Source organism: Indicator indicator, chromosome 20 (assembly GCF_027791375.1).
Source record: "Indicator indicator isolate 239-I01 chromosome 20, UM_Iind_1.1, whole genome shotgun sequence".
Classification (NCBI taxonomy): Eukaryota; Metazoa; Chordata; class Aves; order Piciformes; family Indicatoridae; genus Indicator; species Indicator indicator.
In genome coordinates, this window is record NC_072029.1 from 4,630,434 (window position 1) to 4,649,931 (window position 19,498).

Consider the following 19,498-nt stretch of genomic DNA (forward strand, 5'->3'; position numbering starts at 1 on the left):
ACTTAAGAGAGTAGATTAGGTTGGGTGATAGAAAGCAGAGGCACCATGCACCAGACTTTCTTTCAGGATAATATGTCTGAAATAGTGCCAGGCAAAGAGGCCATGGGACAATTAGGTAATTGAAGTGTTATCAACCAGCAAGAGCCAAGTGCATTGCACTCAGACTCTACCAGCTTGCTCTATTCTTGTATCACCCCTCCATGTTCAATAGGTACCTTGAGATTTAGCTGAAAGTCTTGGGGTTTGTTTTATCTCAATGTATTCATCCGTGCTTCAGTGAAACCTATGGTCTGGTGCATCCTTTCTTTCAGGTTTTGTCTCTGTCACGAGTCAAAGATGCAAAGAGTCTGGGCTCAGACTTAATCTTATTTATCTGAGTCTTTTGGTGTAACCATCTGTGTCCAGGGTTTGTCATATTCATTGTTGTTGCTCTGCTGGGAATATGGCAGAGCTGCTTCTACCAAGCAAAAAGCAAATAAGGAGCAGCTCCCTGTATTCCCTCATTGTTAATCCCTGGCAGTGGGTTTTCAGTTATTTCAGTCTGGAGACGAGAAGACTCCCGGAAGACCTTCTTTTGGCCTTCCAGTATCCGAAGGGGGCTGCAAGAAAGCTGGGGAGGGACTTTTTAGGGTGTCAGGGAGTGATAGGAGTGGGGGGAATGGAGCAAATATAGGCACTGGAAGTTGTGATAAAATGCTATAAAATAATGGCAGTATTCTGAAAGTCCTATCTGAATATTTGTTTTCCTTTTTCTAGCTATATAATTATTAAATTATTGCTTAAGGAAAAACCTTGAAATAATTTCTGTGATGTTCTGCATTAAAAGCCTGTGAGGAAACCCTGATGTTTCTTCATTTTTAACCTGCTGACTATTTGTCAGTTCCTGGTCATTCAGAGATGACACTCCCATTTATTTTGGATTGCACACATTTTCTGAGGTATCACTGCTCTCTTAAGAGGAGGATTGAAGAATGCAGCTGAATATGGTTTTCATATTATTAGCATCACAGTGCCTGATATCTTATTTAATTCCTGTTATAACTGGAGGGAGAGGTTTGTTATCATTTTCATACTTGCTGAGATTCAGGAAATCGAGGGTTTGACTTCTGACTCCAACATTAATTCTCTGGAATTCACAGAAGCTTTGTTGCTGCTTCACGTGCCCTGTATTCTGTAACACTGGGACTGTGATGCATATTTTCAGTGCCACCTTGCTTGCTTTGAGTGTCTATAGAGGGAAGGATTTGTTCTACTGAACGTATTGTATGTAAGGATTGCTTTGGAGGGTCCTGTGGGACTGCTGTCTTACCCAACTCTCATAACACAAATGCCCCATATGCCTCCCCAGCCCCTTTCCTAAGCTTCTTTCTAGAATATTGGTGATATATTAAGGGAAAAAAAAATCCCTTTTATATAGCAAAGCTTCACAGAATGTTAGGGGCCAGAATGGACCTCCACAGCTCATCCAGTCCAACCCCTGTGCTAGAGCAGGAGCACCTAGAGCAGATCACACAGGAACACATCCAGACAGGTCTTGAATATCTCCAGGGAGGGAGACTCCACAACCCCCCTGGGCAGCCTCTTCCAGTGTTCTGCCACTCTCATAGTGAAAAAATTCTTCCCCATGCTTGTTTAGTAATGTGATGTACAGAGAGCAAATGAAAGATCTCTTCCTTCATTTCAGCTGCTGTGTGTAACTTTGAAAGAGACAGCTGTGGCTGGGTTGAAACTGCAAGTGCAGATGGATTCGACTGGGTGAGAAGTTCCAGCAGGGCTCTTCCAGCTGCTTTTCAGAAGCAGGCTCCTCTGCAGGATCACACTTCCAACACAGCTGAAGGTAAGAAAAGCCAGGCTTAGAGACAGAGCAGCAGAGTGCATGCACCTGCCCTTTAGTCAGATTTTAACTGGAAGCCAGGGATGCTTTAAACCCCCTTAGCAACACTTCCTTTCTGCAGCCTGAAAAGCTGTTTTCTGTTTTATTTTGTTAGGTCACTTCATGTTCATTGTGAAAACCAGCAGCAGCATTTCACAAGTAGCTCAGCTACGGAGTCCAAAATTCAGGCAAAGTGGACCAAATTGCACATTGTCCTTTTGGTATGAAAGAATTTCATTCAAAATTCATCAATCCTCTCACATAGCTGCAAATTTTAACCCCAGTTATCAGTCCCAGAGAAGCAGAGGCACCTTCCTCTTGCAGGATTTATTTCCTTTGATTCTTTAATCATACAGACTTCTTTGTGATCAATATACAGAAATAAGCTGAAGCACATGGAGAAATGGATTGCAAAACACCATGGCTTTGTTGTCAGGCTTTGAGCGAAGTTATATCAATGGATTGTGTCTGCCAGTAGAGCTTAGGGACTGACCTGCTGGAGTGCAGTGCAGAGGAGAGGGACCTGGGGGTCCTGGTGGATAGAAGGATGCCCTTGAGCCAGCAAGGTGTTCATCACTTCATATGAATCACAGAATTCTTGAACAGACTTCTGAAATCAATTCCAGTTGATGACTTAACATCACCACACCAACCAGACCATGGCACTGAGTGCCACATCCAATCTTGCTTAAACACCTCCAGGCATGGTGACTCCACCTCCTCCCTGGGCAGTCCATCCCAGTGTCTGATTCCCCTTTCCTGAGGAAGTGCTTCCTAACATCCAACCTAACCCTCCCCTGGCACAGCTTCAGGCCATGCCCTCTCCTCTTGTCACAAGGTGCCTGGGAGCAGAGCCTGACCCCCACCTTACTGCAGCTTCCCTTCAGGTAGTTGTAGAGTGTGATAAGGTCCCCCGTGAGCCTCCCCCAGAGTGAACACCCCCAGCTCCCTCAGCCTTTTCTCATCAGACTTTCCCTCCAGCCCCCTCACCAGTCTCACTGCTCTCCTCTTGAGGTGCTGGAGCAGATCCAGATCTTTGTTGAAGACTCATCAAATCTGTCTCTTCAGTTAGGAGGTTGAAGTCTGCTGCTTCCCTCATAACCTTCAGCTCTTTAAATGAGTCCTAGACTGATACAGAGCACTCCTACCCTACAGAAAGTGGGTTGAATGAGAGGGGAAACGGGAAATGGACACTGTGGTCTTCCTGTAATCCCCAGAGCTCTGATAAAAAAGCTGTTGCTAGCTTTCGCGGGGCAGGTGCTATCCTTCATACATGATGTTGTGCAGTCCCATTGTCTGCACTCTAAGCTGCTTTTTGCCCTTTCAGGTATTACAACTACGGGCAGTCAGTCGGGGCAGCAGAGCTGGAGCTGCTTGTGGATGGGCTGAGGCAGCCTACTACCCTCTGGAGGACATACTACGGCGAGGGGGATCAGTGGCTGAAGGCAGAGGTTCAGCTCGGACGCCTGGCACAGCCTTTCCAGTTCTCACTGAGTAAAATCAGCCTGGGTGTTTACGACGGCGTCTCAGCCATCGATGACGTCACGTTTGAAAGCTGTGCTCTCCCTCCTCCAGCAGCAAGCTGTGAAGGTCCCAATCGTTTCTGGTGCAGAGACACCAGAGCATGTATTGACAGTCTGTTGGTCTGTGACCTTGTGGATAACTGTGGGGATGGGTCAGATGAAGACAACTGTAGTAAGTATTTTCTGCTGTTGCTTACTTTAACGGGGGTACTGGTGGAGGAGAAGCTCACCAAGAGCCAGCAGTGAGCATTTGCAGCCCAGAGAACCAAGCAGAGCCTGGGCTGCAGCAAGAGAAGTGTGGCCAGCAGGGCCAGGGAGGGGATTCTCCCCCTCTGCTCCACTCTGCTCAGACCACACCTGGAGCTCTGGGTCCAGTTCTGGAGCTTCTATTCCAAGAAAGATCTGGAGGTGCTGGAAGGTGTCCAGAGAAGGGCCAGGAGGATGAGCAGAGGGCTGGAGCTGCTCTGCTCTGGAGACAGACTGAGAGAGTTGGGGTTGTGCAGTCTGGAGAAGCAAAGGCTCTGAGGAGACCTTCTTGTGGCCTTCCAGTATCTGAAGGGGGCTCCAAGAAAGCTGGGGAGGGACTTTTTTAGGGTGTTAGGTAATGATAGGATTAGGGGGAATGGAAAAAAAAAAAACAAATGGGTAAATTCAGATTGGTCCTTTCCAACCCCCAATATCCTGTGAGCCTATAATCTCTGGGCGACCTGTTCCAATTTCTTTCTTGGTCTAATCAATGCTTTTTGCCTTGGTGTCAGTTAATGAAGTAGAGTTGTGTTATAAAGGCTTTGATAAAGCTACCATGCTGCTGTTACTGAGGAAAATAAAGGTCTAAGCCACAGCCCACTTGTAGGACTACTTACACCATGCACAACCATATTAGCCCATACCTACAAGACTTTGTCTAGTGGTTTATTTCATCCAATTGACCTCAGCTTTAACTCTACCACTCAGTGAAATGCCAGTTCAAGAGCTTTTGCATGCTTTCCTTCTGAAAACACATAAATCTAGTGCAATGAACAATGAAATGTTTTTCCCATTTGGGTTTATTCAGTAAATTGATCATGTGCAGTTTGCCAGATACACATTGAAAGAGGAGGTGATTCAGTACAGATTCATTTTTCTCCTTTTTTTTTTTTTTTTTTTTGGTCCAGGCAACTGTATTTTTATTCTCCAGAGGAGAATTTTTGCCAGGAGAAGTAGTTATGCTTTTTTCCTCCTCTGTATTAGAAAGAATTAATTTTTTTTCAGGGAAAAATAAAAAGATATTAAAGCACAGCCACCTTTTGATGCCCCCTTCACTTGACAGTCTGTTCTGCTTCCATTTCAGACCCTGACCTCCAGTGTAACTTTGAAAATGGGTTGTGCAGCTGGGAGCAGGATGTTGAGGACGACTTAGACTGGGTCAGAATTCAGGGTCCAACCCCCACAGCTAACACAGGCCCCTTAAAGGATCACACAACAGGCACAGCCTGGGGACATTACCTCTACATGGAGTCCTCTCAGCCATACCGTTTCCAGGATCAAGCAGTTCTGCTTAGTCCTCTCTTCAAGCCTGCTGGCAACAGAAGCTGTGTTTTCCGCTTTTATTACCATATGTTTGGAAAGCAAGTTTACAAACTGTCAGTCTTCCAGAGAACTGTGAGCAACACCCAGGGACAGCTGTTGTGGCACAACTTTGGGCATCAGGGAAACAGATGGATCAGAGAGACAATCTACATCAGCAGCTCTAACCCGTTTCAGGTATGATCCTTCTGCACTTGGGTTGGGGTTGGGTTGGGTTTTGTTGGTTTGTTGGTTGGGTGGAGTGTGGTTTTTTTTTTTTTTTTTGGTGGTATTATTTTTTTTTTACAGATTCACAGCTTGTATTGGGTTGGAAGGGACCCTCAAAGGTCATCTCATCCAACCTCCCTGCAGTCAGCACGGATACCTCCAACTAGATGCCCAGGGCCTCAGCAAGTCTGATCTTGAAGGGCTCCAGGAATGGGACCTCAACCACATCCCTGGGCAACCTGTTCCAGTATTTCACCACTCTCTCTTGTGCAGAACTTCCTCCTGATGTCCAATCTAAATCTCCCCTGCTTCTTTCAAACCGTTGTCCCTCATCCTATCCCCAAAGGCCTTTCTGAACAGTCCCTCCCTAACCTTCCTGTAGGTTCCCTCCAGATATTGAAATGTAGTTCTCAGGTCTCCCTGGAGCCTTCTCTTCTCCAGGCTGAACAGTCCCGATTCTTTCAGCCTGTCCTCATAGCAGAGACTCTCCAGCCCTCTGATTGTCTTGGTGGCATTCCTATGGACCTTCTTCAGCAGGTCCATGTTTCTCTTGTGCTGGGGGCTCTAGAGCTGGACACAGCACTGCAGGTGAGGTCTCCCCAGAGCAGAGGGGTAGGATCCTCTCTCTCCATCTCTGGCCACCCTGCTTTGGATGCAGCCCAGGCTGCCATTGGCCTTCTGTGCTGCCAGTGCCCATTGCTGGCTCTTGTCCAGCTTCTCCCCCACCAGCACCACCAAGCAGCTTGTTTGCTGCATTCAAGAATACCCGAAATATACAAATGACTGTGCAGTTCCAAGGCTATTTGTACCTGTCAGATCAAATGTACTTTTAAATACGCATGTAGGAGGTTTCCTGAAGAAATATGTCTGAAATATTTATTTACTTTCTTTTGGTCCTAAATCACTTGATTTTAATGCTTTGAACAGGAACATGTGGTGTGTAAAGCAGATGTGAGTGTTGGTTTTCCAGTACATGGGGAAACAAATGTCTCTGAATCTGTTGTCCAGCAGCTTGGCAAAAAAATTTGAGTCATTTGTGATAAAAGGACTGTTAAAAATTTACAGAATACCAGGTTGGAATGGACCTGTGCTGGTTTTAGGCTGTGCCTTTAAAATTTTTTCACAGATCTTGAGCAGAAAAGTAGTAAAAATGTAAATAAATCACTATTGGGTGTAAAAAGGAAAAATAATGATTATTCTAAATGATTCTATTGGAGGGATAGCTCCATTAAGACACAGTCCTCAAAACAACGTCCAGTTTTGTTGGGCAGTGCAGTGTGTCTGCTCTCTTCCTGCTTCTTTTGCTGGGAGGATTTCTAACACACCTTGACTGCTTGGTCTGGTGTTATCTGCTTCTCTCTCTCTCTTTTTCCGTTTTGTCAGGAGGTGTTAGGTATCAGTAATAGGTTGGACTTGATGATCTCTGAGGTCTTTTCCAACCTGGTTGATTCTGCGATTCTTTTTCTTTGCTACAAGATGATAGTCACTGAGTGTCTCGACTTATACAGTCACATTGGAAATTCAATCTCTACCAGCTGTTAGTTGTCTGTAAAAGAGGAAGCCTTGGGTCCATTCCAAAGAAATCTTGAATAAAACTATCTCTTTCACAATATTTCAAAGCCAGGCTGGATGTGGCCTTGAGCAGCCTGATCTAGGGTTGGAACTAGATGATATTTAAAGTCCTTTCCAACACAAAGCATTTTCTGGTGATTCCTCCAGCACAGAGCCACAGAGCTGCTGCAGGCAGTGGAACATCTCCCTGTGAGGTCAGGCTGTGAGGGAGCTGGGTCTTAGAGCAGAAGAGCCTGAGGGCTGCCCTCATTGCTGGGGATAAAGATGTGCAGGGCTGGAGCCAGGCTCTGCTCAGGGATGTCCAAGGACAGCACAAGGGGCACTGGGGGCAAGCTGGAGCAGAGGAGGAGCCACAGGAACAGAAGGGAAAACTTTGTCCCTGTGAGGTTGCTGGAGCCTGGAGCAGGCTGCCCAGAGAGGTTGTGGAGTCTCCTTCTCTGGAGACATTCAAAACCCACCTGGATGTGTTCCTGTGTGCCCTGCCCTTGGGTGATGCTGTTCTGGCACTGGGGTTGGACTGGATGATCTCTGGAGGTCCCTGCCAACCTCTAATGTTCTGTGATTCTGTGAAAAACCTCTTTTGTTCCAAATTTTGAGGGATCAATATTCTTCTGCACACAGCACGTTATTCTAACACATTTGGCTCTTCATGGAGGTTTTTAATCTCTTTTTTTTTTTAATTATTATTTTATTGTAGCATACCTTTTGTTACCTTCACAGATTACATTGAACCTGTCCCTTGAGAGTTCTCCAAACTGGAAAAACTGGGAACTATTTATCTTCATTCAGATAATAAATGAGATGTGAAATGAGCTTCATGGTAGTTGAGTTCCCTGGAGATTATTAAACAACAGCTTATGAAGTTTGCAGAATTTCAGCAGGCAAATGAAGTGGTCAGTGCTGCAGAGTGGTCATAGCTGCAGAGAGGCTAATTTCTGCCCTGCCACACCAACTCATCAATTGGTCCTCTTTTCAGTTTTAAGTCTCTGCCTGCACCTCTGTTACATCTTCTGTCTTTCTGGCTGAGTTCATGCTATATGATAAAACATCAGACTCCTCAATGAAGCACATAAATTAAAAAGTTCAATTTGGGTGGGGAGATTTGAAATTATGCAATCATCATCACCATCATCATGATGGCAATAAAGAAGTACTCTGAGCTGAATTACCCCTCCAGAACTGCTGGAGAGAGTCCAACAGAGAGCTAAGAGGATGATGAAGGGACTGGAACATCTCTGCTGTGAAGAGAGGCTGAGAGCCCTGGGGCTGTTTAGTCTGGAGAAGAGAAGGCTGAGAGGGGATCTGATCAATGTCTATCAATAGCTGAGGGGTGGGGGGCAAGATAAAGGTGCCAGGCTCTTTGTGATGGTGCCCAGTAACAGGACAAGGAATAACAGGGACAAGCTGGAACCCAGGAAGTTCCACCTAAACATGAGGAAGAATTACTTGAAGGCTGTGCTAAGGTTTCTCTGGAGCTTTCTCCTCTCCAGGGGAACAACCCCAAGTCTCTCAGTCTGTCCTCACACCAGAGGTGCTCCATCTCTCTGGTCTTCTTTGTGACCTCCTCTGAATCCTCTGTGACAGTTCCACATCCTTGTGTTGGTGGCTCCAAAGCCAGACACAGGACTCCAGGTGGGGTCTTAGAAGAGCAGAGTAGAGAGGTAGAATCACCTCACATGAGATCTCTGTTCACTGCAGGGGTGTTGGACTAGATGACCTTTAAAGCTCCCTTCCAACCTAAAGCATTCTGTGAAATCCTAACCTTTCCCTTCCCTAGGCACTAGGCAGTAATGAGAATCCTGTGTGTACAGCACTGACAGCTCTCAGGAAATATGAGAATCACAGAAACATTCAGGTTGGAAAAGCCCCTCAGGATCACCAAGTCCAATCACTGGCCCTACTCTGCAAGGTTCACCTCTAAACCATAGCCCCAAGCACCACATCCAAACCACCTTTAAACACATCCAGGGCTGGTGACTTCACCACCTCCCTGGGCAGCCTGTGCCAATGTCTGACCACTCTTGCTGGGAACAAATGTTTTCTGCTCTCCAGTCTAACCCTGCACTGCAACTTGAGGCCATTCCCTCTTGTTCTGTCAGTAATGACCTGTGAGAAGAGACCAGCACCAACCTCTCCACAACCTCCTTTCAGGTAGCTGTAGACAGCCAGGAGGTCTCCCCTCAGCCTCCTCTCTTTCACACTAACCATCCCCAGCTCCTTCAGTCACTCCTCATCAGATTTATTCTCCAGGCCCTTCACAGCTTCCTTGCCCTCCTCTGCCCTGGCTCCAGCACCTCCACATCTCTCTTGGATTGAGGTGCCCAAACCTGGACACAACACTCCAGGTGTGGCCTCCCCAGAGCTGAGTACCAGGGGACAATCCCCTCCCTGCTGCTGCTGGACACAGCATTGCTGATCCCAGCCAGGATGCCTTTGGCTTTCTTGGCCACCTGGGCACTGCTGGCTCCTCTTCAGCTGCTTGTCCATCAGCACCCCCAGGTCCCTTTGTGCCAGCAGCTTTCAGCCACACTGCCCCAAGCCTGGAGCATTGCTTGGGGTTGTTGTGCCCCAAGGTCAGGACCTGGCACTTGGCCTTGTTGAAGCTCATCCCATTAACAGTGGCCCATGATGATTTTGTTTAAGAGGTTCCATAGTAACCCAGTTAATTGTTTTGATGAGAGTGTGATGTGTTTAAGGGTACCTAATTGATTCACAGGAAGATTGTTCTAAATGGTCATGATTAATATTTTTACAGGAATACCCAAGGAGCTAATCATAATATGCCACTTCTGATTGTGTCTGGCCATCATTTGATGTCTCAATGGTATTTTAGTGGATGTGCACAACTGTGGAGCCAACCATTCTGTTCCTATTCACTGTCATTAACTTGCCCACCAGTGGGAGCTGATCATAATTGGCCTATTTCACAAAGTATCACTAAATAGATTCTTTTCCCTAGAAGAGATTTAATTCCATGCAAAGTGTGAAACATGGTAAATGAGTCCTCTCTCAAGTGATGTGAAATGTTCATGAGAACTGAAAGTCTACTGTTCACTGAAGAATCCTTTTGTAATCCTTGTTTCCCTAGATCTTGGTGAAAGGTGCTGTAGGAGACGGCTTCACTGGAGACATTGGACTTGATGATGTTTCTTTTCTGGGCTGTACTCTTTACCAAGGTAAGAACAGAGTTAAAATGTGTATCTCCTAGCTGTGAGCTGATTCTTTGCTCTCACTTGCAAGTACTGCTACTGGAAAAGCAAAAACCATGTCAAACTTGACTCGTGCCTGACAAGGAAATCCAGACTCCTCACAGGCCCTCTGGTCCAGACAGCAGCTCAGAATAGTTTCTAGTGTGCATGTGAGGTTCAAAAGAGACCCTCAGTAACATGTGTGCAGCTCCCAAACTCTTTGAGATCCTAATCCCTAGAAGGAAAAGGAAACTGATGTGTGTCTAAACAAAGGTGGTCTTGCATTCAGCAAGCTCAGCTTTACACAGCCATCTGCCTTCCCTTCTGCTGGAGAGAGGCCAGCAGAGGCTGTGAGGATGTGAAGGGACTGGAGCATCTCTCTTATGAGGAAAGGCTGAGAGCCCTGGGGCTGTTTAATCTGGAGAAGAGGAAGCTGAGAGGGGATCTGATCAATGTCTACAAATATCTGAGGGGTGGCTGTCAGGAGGATGGAGCCAGTCTAAATTTCAGTGACACCCAGTGACAGGGCAAGGGGCAGTGGACACAAACTGGAAGCCAGGAAGTTCCACCTCAACGTAAGGAGAAAATTCTTCACTGTGAGGATGCTGGAGCCCTGGAACAGGCTGCCCAGAGAGGTTGTGGAGTCTCCTTCCCTGGAGACTTTCAAAACCCACCTGGATGTGTTCCTGTGTGACCTGCCCTGGGTAATCCTTCCTTGTCAGAGGGGTTGGACTTGATAATCTCTGGAGATCCCTTCCAACCTCTAGCATTCTGTGGTTCTGTGATTCTCCTCCAATACATCTAGTGCTTTTCCTGTGCCCACTTTGCAACACAGCAGCAGTTCAGATGATGGAGCAGCCTGTCCTTAGTAGTCATTGCTGCCTAGGGTAGCACAGTGTCTGTAGAACTGCAAGATATTATATCCCAAAATTCATGTGCTTCCACACTCCAGATTCCAGACTTGTCCCATCATCCCAGAAGCGACTTTAGGTGGACTGGTGGTAGCTGCAGCAGCCATTACAGTGTTCCAGAGGGTGTGACAGTTGATGTATGGTGTAATAAGGCTGTAGAGCAGCAAGAAATTTAGAACAGTGTCTGAAGATTAGTATCCTAGCACTAACTACGAATACCATGCTGCAGATGCATTTTATTCTGCCACTCCAAATATTTATTGGAGATGTAATTAAGTCTACCAGGAGTATCAAAAATATGCCTGGCATATTGCTTCTGCAGCTAATTGCTTCTGCAGCTAATTGCTTCACATTTTATCCAGTTTCTATAGTGTGCAACATTAATCCTATCAAAGAGAATCACAGAAATGTTCAGCTTGGAAAAGCCCCTCAGGATCACCAAGTCCAACTACTGACCCTAACTCTGCAAGGTTCACCTCTAAACCATAGCCCCAAGCACCACATCCAAACCACTTTAAACGTTTCCAGGGTCGGTGACTCCACCACCTCCCTGGGCAGCCTGTGCCAATGTCTGACCACTCTTGCTGGGAACAAATGTTTTCTGCTCTCCAGTCTAACCCTGCCCTGCTGCAGCTTGAGGCCATTCCCTCTTGTTCTGTCACTAATTACCTGTGAGGAGAGACCAGCACCAACCTCTCCACAACCTCCTTTCAGGTAGCTGTAGACAGCCAGGAGGTCTCCCCTCAGCCTCCTCTCTTTCACACTAACCATCCCCAGCTCCTTCAGTCACTCCTCATCAGATTTATTCTCCAGACCCTTCCCAGCTTCCTTGCCCTCCTCTGCCCTGGCTCCAGCACCTCCACATCTCTCTTGGATTGAGCTGCCCAAAACTGGACACAACACTCCAGGTGTGGCCTCCCCAGAGCTGAGTGCCAGGGGACAATCCCCTCCCTGCTGCTGCTGGACACAGCATTGCTGATCCCAGCCAGGATGCCTTTGGCTTTCTTGGCCACCTGGGCACTGCTGGCTCCTCTTCAGCTGCTTGTCCATCAGCACCCCCAGGTCCCTTTGTGCCAGCAGCTTTCAGCCACACTGCCCCAAGCCTGGAGCATTGCTTGGGGTTGTTGTGCCCCAAGGTCAGGACCTGGCACTTGGCCTTATTTGAAGCTCATCCTGTGAATGTTGGCACATCCACCCAATCTATCCCTTTGAACATAAAGGGGTTTTGGTAGCTGCTCAGGTAATGCACAATGGCTTTTACTGTGAGAAGAAAACCGTACAAGAAATAATCAGAAAATACCTATTTGTTTTTAAATGGGGGGTGGGGAGAAAGTTGTTAAAATGAACAAGGAGCAGATTGGACAGTAGAGAGGGTCTGAATGTCAGAGTTCCTGACTAAGAAAACAGCAGCTCATTTTGTGTGGGATAGAGGGAATAAAAATATTTCAGTGTGATGGTGGCCAGAGCCAAAGGGGAAATAGTTTCTGTCTTCTGTACATTTTTTAAGCACTTCTAATACTAAGTGTTCTGCCTCTGTTTTACTACCTCCACATTACAATGTTGCACTTATAATACTGGGAGTTCTTCCTCTGTTTTACTACCTCCACACTACAATAAAATCCCAGCAACTAGAGACTGTGAGAATAACCTGCAAAATAGCCAAGAGATATTCCATCATCTTTAGTGCAAGTGGGATCAGGGAAAATTAGTGAGGCTCCCATGCCTCTGCACCCTACAATTTATGATTTAGGGAGTGGAACATCTTCCTCATGAGCAGAGCCTGAGGGAGCTGAGGGCTCTGTAGCTTGGAGAGGAGGAGCCTGAGGGTGACCTCATTGCTGGTGATAAAGATGTGCAGGGGGAGTGCCCAGAGGCTGGAGCCAGGCTCTGCTGGGTGATGCCCAATGCCAGCACAAGAGCAGTGGTGGAAGTTGAGGCATAGGAATTTCTATAGAAATATGAGGATTTTTTTTTTTTTCCTTGTGAGGGTGACAGAGCCCTGGAACAGGCTGTCCAGGAGGGTTGTGGATTCTTCATCTCTGGAGATATTCAAAACCTTCCTGGCTGTGTTCCTGTGTGACCTGCTCTAGGTGCTCCTGCTCTGGCAGGGGGTTGGACTGGATGAGCTTTGGAGGTCCCTGACATTCTGTGAGTCTGTGACTTCCTCTTGTTCAACTTCAAATAACCAAGTACTGACCAGGGGAAGATGACCTTCATAGACTGCTGGTTAAGTCCCTCAGAAGTAATATTAAAGATGTCCAGACTTGAGCATACTGCTTTGATGTATCATTTGGATACCCTAACCAAAGACTATTCAGTGATGCATGCTCTGGACAAAAGGGTTTGTCATAAATTACAAAAAATGAATCCTTTCAATTAGTAAGTTAGGAGCAGAGTCTTGAATGTGACATTTATATTTAAAACTTCCTGACCCATGAGGTCCTTGCTGTTATTAAGAGTTGTAGCTAACATTTATTATGCCTTGCAATTATTCCTTCAAAAGGTTCCCTCCTCGAAGTCTTTTATTTGAGTCTTAGGATATTATTGCAGCATCATTTATCAGACTGGAGAACAGCTCATTTGAGGTCCTAAATGTGCTTTCTACCTTATGAAACAGAAATGGTTCTGGCTCCTGGAAAATTTATTGTGACTCTTAGTGCTTCAGGCCCAAGGGAGATAAAAAGAATTTCTTTCTGTCCCAGACATATTTGATATAAAAAGTCATCACATGTACTTCTTAATTACTTGAGGTGTATTGCTCAGGTGCATTGTGCACTACAGTCAGGAATTTCATTCAAGATTACATTTGAAAAAGGAGTTCTAGAGAGAAAATTTTTTTCATGGACAATAATAGCAAGGGTATTCAAGAACTGAGAGTAAGCCTGAAGAAAGGTGCAGAGGAAAGGGAGGAGGAAAAGCAAAAATATCTGGTTTGGAGGAAGGGAAGTTTGAGCAAGGAGGAGTCCAGCCCCAGCAACAGGACCAGAGGAAATGTTCCAGGCTGCCCCAGGGGAGGGTTAGACTGGAGATTAGGAAATATTTATTCACTGAATGGGTTCTCAAACATTGGAATGGTCTGCCCAAGGCAGTGCTGGAGTCACCATCCCTGGGGGGTGTCCAAGTGGAGTGTGGACCTGGTGCCTAGGGACGTGGTTTAGTGTGGGGTTGAGGGTTGGGTTTGAATGATCTTTGAGGTCTCTTCCAACCAGGTATATATATATGCATGTATGTATATGTATGTGTATAGATAGATAGATATAATGTGATTCTGTTGTGGATTCCCCCTCCCTGAAGGAATTTAAGGCCAGGCTGGATGAGGCCTTGGAGCAACCTGGGCTAGTGGAAGGTGTCCTTGTCCATGACAGGGAGGCTGGAACTACATGATCATCAAGGTCCCTTCCAACCCAAACCATTCTATGACTCTATGATTCTATGTGTCTGAATGAAACACAAAGGAAAGCTGGAGCAAGATGATGACTTCAGAATTATTTTTCAGTGATGGAATTTTGAGGGAAGGAGTTTAAGTAGCAATTTTTCCAGTCACTTGTAGTAATCCATACGATAACCACTCCCTCCCCTGCAATCGGAATAATCTGTCAGCCTTGGCTCACAGGGAAATGAAGGTTTCTGACTTTTCTGTCAGTTTCCATGTGATTAGTGTTTTGAAACTACTCCCTGACTTGACCTAAATTTGAATGACAGGTAAGAGATGTAAATAAATTCCTGCAAGTGTTGAGGATTGTGTGACTGATGGTTGGCTAGCATCAGCAACCCACTACTTTCCACTGAGGAAATGCTCAATTCCAGTCCTTCCATGCACCATTTAGCTCATTCAACTTGCTTGTCCAGGCATGTTCCCAGTAAAGCCATGCCCTTAACAAAGGGTGGAAGTGGCAAAGGGAGAAGTCATTACAAAGCTAGAAAGCCTCAGTCCCATCTCTCAATCTTAGTCCCATTTCATTGGTTTCTCTTTCAAAGGAACCTTGCCGACAATCTCTACGACGACATCAGGAACTTCAGCTCCTGACACGCTGCCCATGAACAACTGCACAGAGGAGGAGTTTGTCTGTAGAGCCTCTGGCCACTGCATCCAGAGGATCCAGAAGTGTGATTTTTAGACCTGACTGCCCTGATAGGTCTGATGAAGGAGCTTGTGGTGAGTGTACTAAATCTTGCACTTTGCTGCCTTATTAGTTTGTGGCTGTTAAAGGTGGTGCTTTGCAGGCTCACAGGATGTCAGGGGTTGGAAGAGACCTCTGCTGATCTTCCAGTCCAACTGCCCTGCCAGAGCAGGACCATAGAATCCAGCACAGGTCACACAAGAACACATCCAGACAGGGCTGGAAAGTCTCCAGAGGAAGACTCCTCAACCTCTCTGGGCAGCCTGCTCCAGGGCTCTGGGACCCTTACAATAAAGTTATTCTTCATGTTGAGATGGAACCTCCTGTGCTGTAGTTTCCATTCACTGCACCTTGTCCTATCCCAGGGCACAAGTGAGCAGAGGCTGTCCCTGTCCCTTCCTTCCTGACCCCCAGCCCTCAGCTGTTGATAGACATTGATCAGATCCCCTCTCTCAGTCTTCTCTTCTCCAGACCAAACAGCCCCAGATCTCTGGATTTGGTACTAGCACCTAGATGCTATATTTTTGCTGTGATTTTTCTCAGAAAAATAATACAATTTTGCTCTTCATGTGGGAATCTGTGATGTGATGCCTTTGAAGGAGCTGTTTCAGATTTAACACACCAGTTCAGTTTGCTACTGAAATGGGAGGAGAAGGAATCCTCATTTCCCCAGTGACAGTGTTTTAAAGTCAGCATAGTTCATAGAACCATTTTGGTTGGAAAAGACCTTTAAGATTATGGAATCTGACCATTATCTAATTCTGCCAAGGTGGGTGAGTCACCAACCCTGGCTGTGTTTAAAGGTGTTTTGGATGTGGTGGTTGGGGATATGATTTAGGGGTGAACCTTGTAGATCAGGGTCAGTGGTTGGACTTGGTGATCAGGGACTTTTCCAACCTGAATGTTTCTGTGATTCCCTTTGTACGGGAACACCACTGGAAAAAGTGAAACTGATCTATAACCATCACTGGGTGATTTCCTCTAGTGTGGAGGAAAAAAAAAAACCAACCAACCAACTGTTGAAATTCTTCCCTGAAGAATAAATGCAAAGGCCTTTGGATAGAGCTGCCTTTTTTTTTTTTTTTTCATCCCCCCTTCAGAAATTTACATTATCTTCCCAAACACCCTTCCTTTCTGAGAGAGATTAATACTGTGGGCAATCCACCTTTATATATTTGCTGTGCCTGAAGTCTGCCATCATTGCAGCAATGATGGCAATTTATCCCTCAGATGACAGGGCTGGAATAGCAGTTAAATGTGTCCTGACTGAGGGCAGAAATAGATTCTCAGGAAGGTGTTATCGTTCTTGGTGGCATTTGAAACATAATGTTTATAACAACACTTTGGAAAAGGAGAATAAACACTTAATGTATGCCACTCATCATTCCTGGCAAACAACACAAATCTCTCTATGGATAACTCATGAGAGCACACCAGCTGTGGTTTGCTTCCTTACTGGAGACAGACAAAGCTATAAATCAAAACTCACTCCCTCCCTCCTTAGTCTGCCAGTTTTAGCCTCTGAGAAAAACAAAACAATCATCAGGCACCTTCTTCTGAGGCACTCTGGGTGGTTTTCTTGTTGTTGTAGAAGGTACCACAGCTACACAAGCATTTGAGCTTCATGGGTTACAAATAAATTCTTGGTTTATAGAATCATAGAATTGTCAGGGTTGGAAGGGACCTCGAGGCTCATCCAGTTCCAACCCCCCATGCCAGGGGCAGGGACACCTCACACTGGATCAGGTTGCTCACAGCCACATTCACCCTGGCCTTAAAAACTTCCAGGCTTCCACAACCTTCCTGGGCAACCTGTGCCAGTGCCTCATCTTCTTCCAGTTTGAAGCCATTGCTGTTTCTCCTGCCACTCCATGCCTTTATCAAAAGTCCCTCTCCAGCTTTTCTCTGACCCCTCTCCTGTCAGTAGCTCTAAGGTCTCCCTGGAGCCTTCTCTTCTCCAGACTGAACATCCCCAATTCTGTCTGTCTCCAGAGCAGACCAGCTCCAGCCCTCTGCTCATCCTCGTGCCCCTTCTCTGGACACCTTCCAGCACCTCCAGATCTTTCCTGCAATAGAGGCTCCAGAACTGGACCCAGAGCTCCAGGTGTGGTCTCAGCAGAGTGGAGCAGAGGGGGAGAATCCCCTCCCTGGCCCTGCTGGCCACACTTCTCTTGCTGCAGCCCAGGCTCTGCTTGGCTCTCTGGGCTGCAAGTGCTCACTGCTGGCTCCTGGTGAGCTTCTCCTCCACCAGCACCCCCAAGGCCTTTTCTTCAGGGCTGCTCTCAAGCCAGTCCCTGTCCAGCCTATATTGGTGCCTGGGATTGCCCTGACCCACATGCAGGACCTTGCACTTGGTCTTGTTGAAGCTCTTGAATTTGGCTTGGGCTCACTCTCCAGCATGTCCAGGTCCCTCTGGATGGATCCCTTCCCTCCAGCATGCACAATCCTCACAGCAGTCACTCAGACCTGAGTATGTTTAAGCTGTGACAAGTCTCACCTTGGATCACCTCGACAAAATTTCTGTGAGCTATCCAGGAAGACATACAGAAGAAGAAATGTTCACAATAGAAATGGGAGATTTAGACTTGAGATTAGGAAAAAAATTCTTTACAGGGAGGATGGGGAGACACTAGAACCGGTTGTCCAGGGAGGTTGTGGATGTCTGCATCCCAGAGGTGTTCAAGGCCAGGCTGGATGAGGCCTTGAGCAACCTGGGCTGGTGGGAGGTGTCCCTGCCAATGGAGCTGGGTTGGAACTGGATGACCTTTAAGGTCCTCTACAACCTAAACCATTCTATGAATCTATGATACTGTAAGATCATTTCCAACTCAAACAATTCAAGGATTTTATGATTCCATAGGCTTCTTTCCCATTCTTATAGTGGGTTCAGAGAAGGGCAACCAAGCTGGTGAAGGGTCTGGGGACCTCATTGCTCTCTATAACTCCCTTGAAAGGAGGCTGAAGACAGGGAAGGGTTGGTCTTTTTTCTCAAATAACAATTGATAGGACAAGAGGAAATGGCCTCAAGTTGCCCCAGGGGAGGTTTAGGCTGGAGGTTAGAAGGAATGCTTTCACCAAAAAGGTTCTCAGCCACCTGAACAGGCTGCCCAGGGTGCTGGTTGAATCCCCATCCCTAAAGAACCATAGAATCAGGGTTGGAAGGGACCACAAGGATCATCCAGTTCCAACCCCCCTGCCATGGGCAGGGACACCTCACACTACATCAGGCTGGCCAGAGCCTCATCCAGCCTGGCCTTAAACACCTCCAGGGATGGAGCCTCAACCACCTCCCTGGACAACCCATTCCAGGCTCTCACCACTCTCATGGGGAAGAACTTCTTCCTCAGGTTCAGCCTGAATCTCCCCACTTCCAGCTTTATTCCATTCCCCCCAGTCCTATCACTATCTGAGATCCTATTTTGAAACCTAGAGGTATCAAAAAGAGAGATGTGGTGCTGAGGGATGTAGTTCAGCACCAGCCTTGGTGGAGTTAGATAATGGTTAGACTTGATGGTCTTAAAGGTCTTTTTTCAACTGAAGTGATTCCTGTGCTTCTATGACATCAATTTCTAATGTTTATATGGACATGAATCATTCATTGCTCATCTCCAAAGCTGTGGAAGTTTGCAACTTCGAAGATGCAGACTGGTGTGGATTGTACCAACCAGCCCTGGAACTGATGTCAGGACCTGAGTCCATCCGTACCACAACCAGCTTCAAGTGGGAACTTGGCAGAGGGGCAGATCTCCACCCTGGGGAAGGAAAACACTGCCCATTAACTGATCACACCACGTGAGTACAGGCTTTCCACTGCTGGAATCCTCCTTGGACTAGGCAACTTTAGCTGTATATGGATTTGTCCTGGCTTGTCTAAAGCATGGCAGGATTGTCAGGGACAAAACCTGCCCAGTTCACAGGACTGAAGTCATTTACTAGTTTATTAATGGCCTGGAAGTCCCTGACAGTCAGGGAAGTGGATATGCAGGGTCAGTAGCATCAGGTGAGGCTGCACCTTGAATACTGGGTACACTTTTGTACCCCTCACTACAGGAAGGACACTGAGGTACTGGAACAAGTCCAGAGAAGGATCTGGAGAACAGGGCTGGTGAGGAGCAGCTGAGGGAGCTGGGGGTGTGCAGCCTCAAGAAGAGGAGGCTGAGGGGAGTCTGAGCCTGATCTTGAACATCTCCAAGGATGGGGCCTCAACCACATCCCTGGGCAGCCTCTTGCAGTATTTTACCACTGTCACTGCAAAGAATTTCTCTTGATGTCCAACCTCTTTTGACTCTTAGAGTCTGATAAAACATCCAATGCACTTTGATTCAGTGCAGGAATTGCTTCTTATCTCTGGAGTGATTTTTCTTTTTGCAGCACCTTTCTAACCTCAGTGTCCAGTTGCAGATACTGGTCTGTGGCTAGTTCTTTGGTGTGGTAAGCACCTTTGTTTAGTTTGAAGTAACCACTGAGCTCAATACTGTATCACAGAATCACAGAATGTTAGGGGTTGGAAGGGACCCCAAAAGCTCAACCAGACTGA

The 19,498-nt window shown here is 46.6% G+C and overlaps 1 protein-coding gene across 1 annotated transcript in view; it reads left to right on the forward strand.

Annotated features, from left to right (window-relative positions):
• The window catches only part of MALRD1 (MAM and LDL receptor class A domain containing 1), a 195,545-nt gene that overhangs the window by 23,961 nt on the left and 152,086 nt on the right, over positions 1-19,498 (forward strand). Inside the window, 8 exon segments of the mRNA XM_054389960.1 lie at positions 1,685-1,837; positions 1,989-2,094; positions 3,201-3,568; positions 4,727-5,139; positions 9,830-9,917; positions 14,819-14,952; positions 14,954-14,996; positions 18,576-18,753. Coding sequence (XP_054245935.1) covers positions 1,685-1,837; positions 1,989-2,094; positions 3,201-3,568; positions 4,727-5,139; positions 9,830-9,917; positions 14,819-14,952; positions 14,954-14,996; positions 18,576-18,753 — 1,483 coding nt within the window.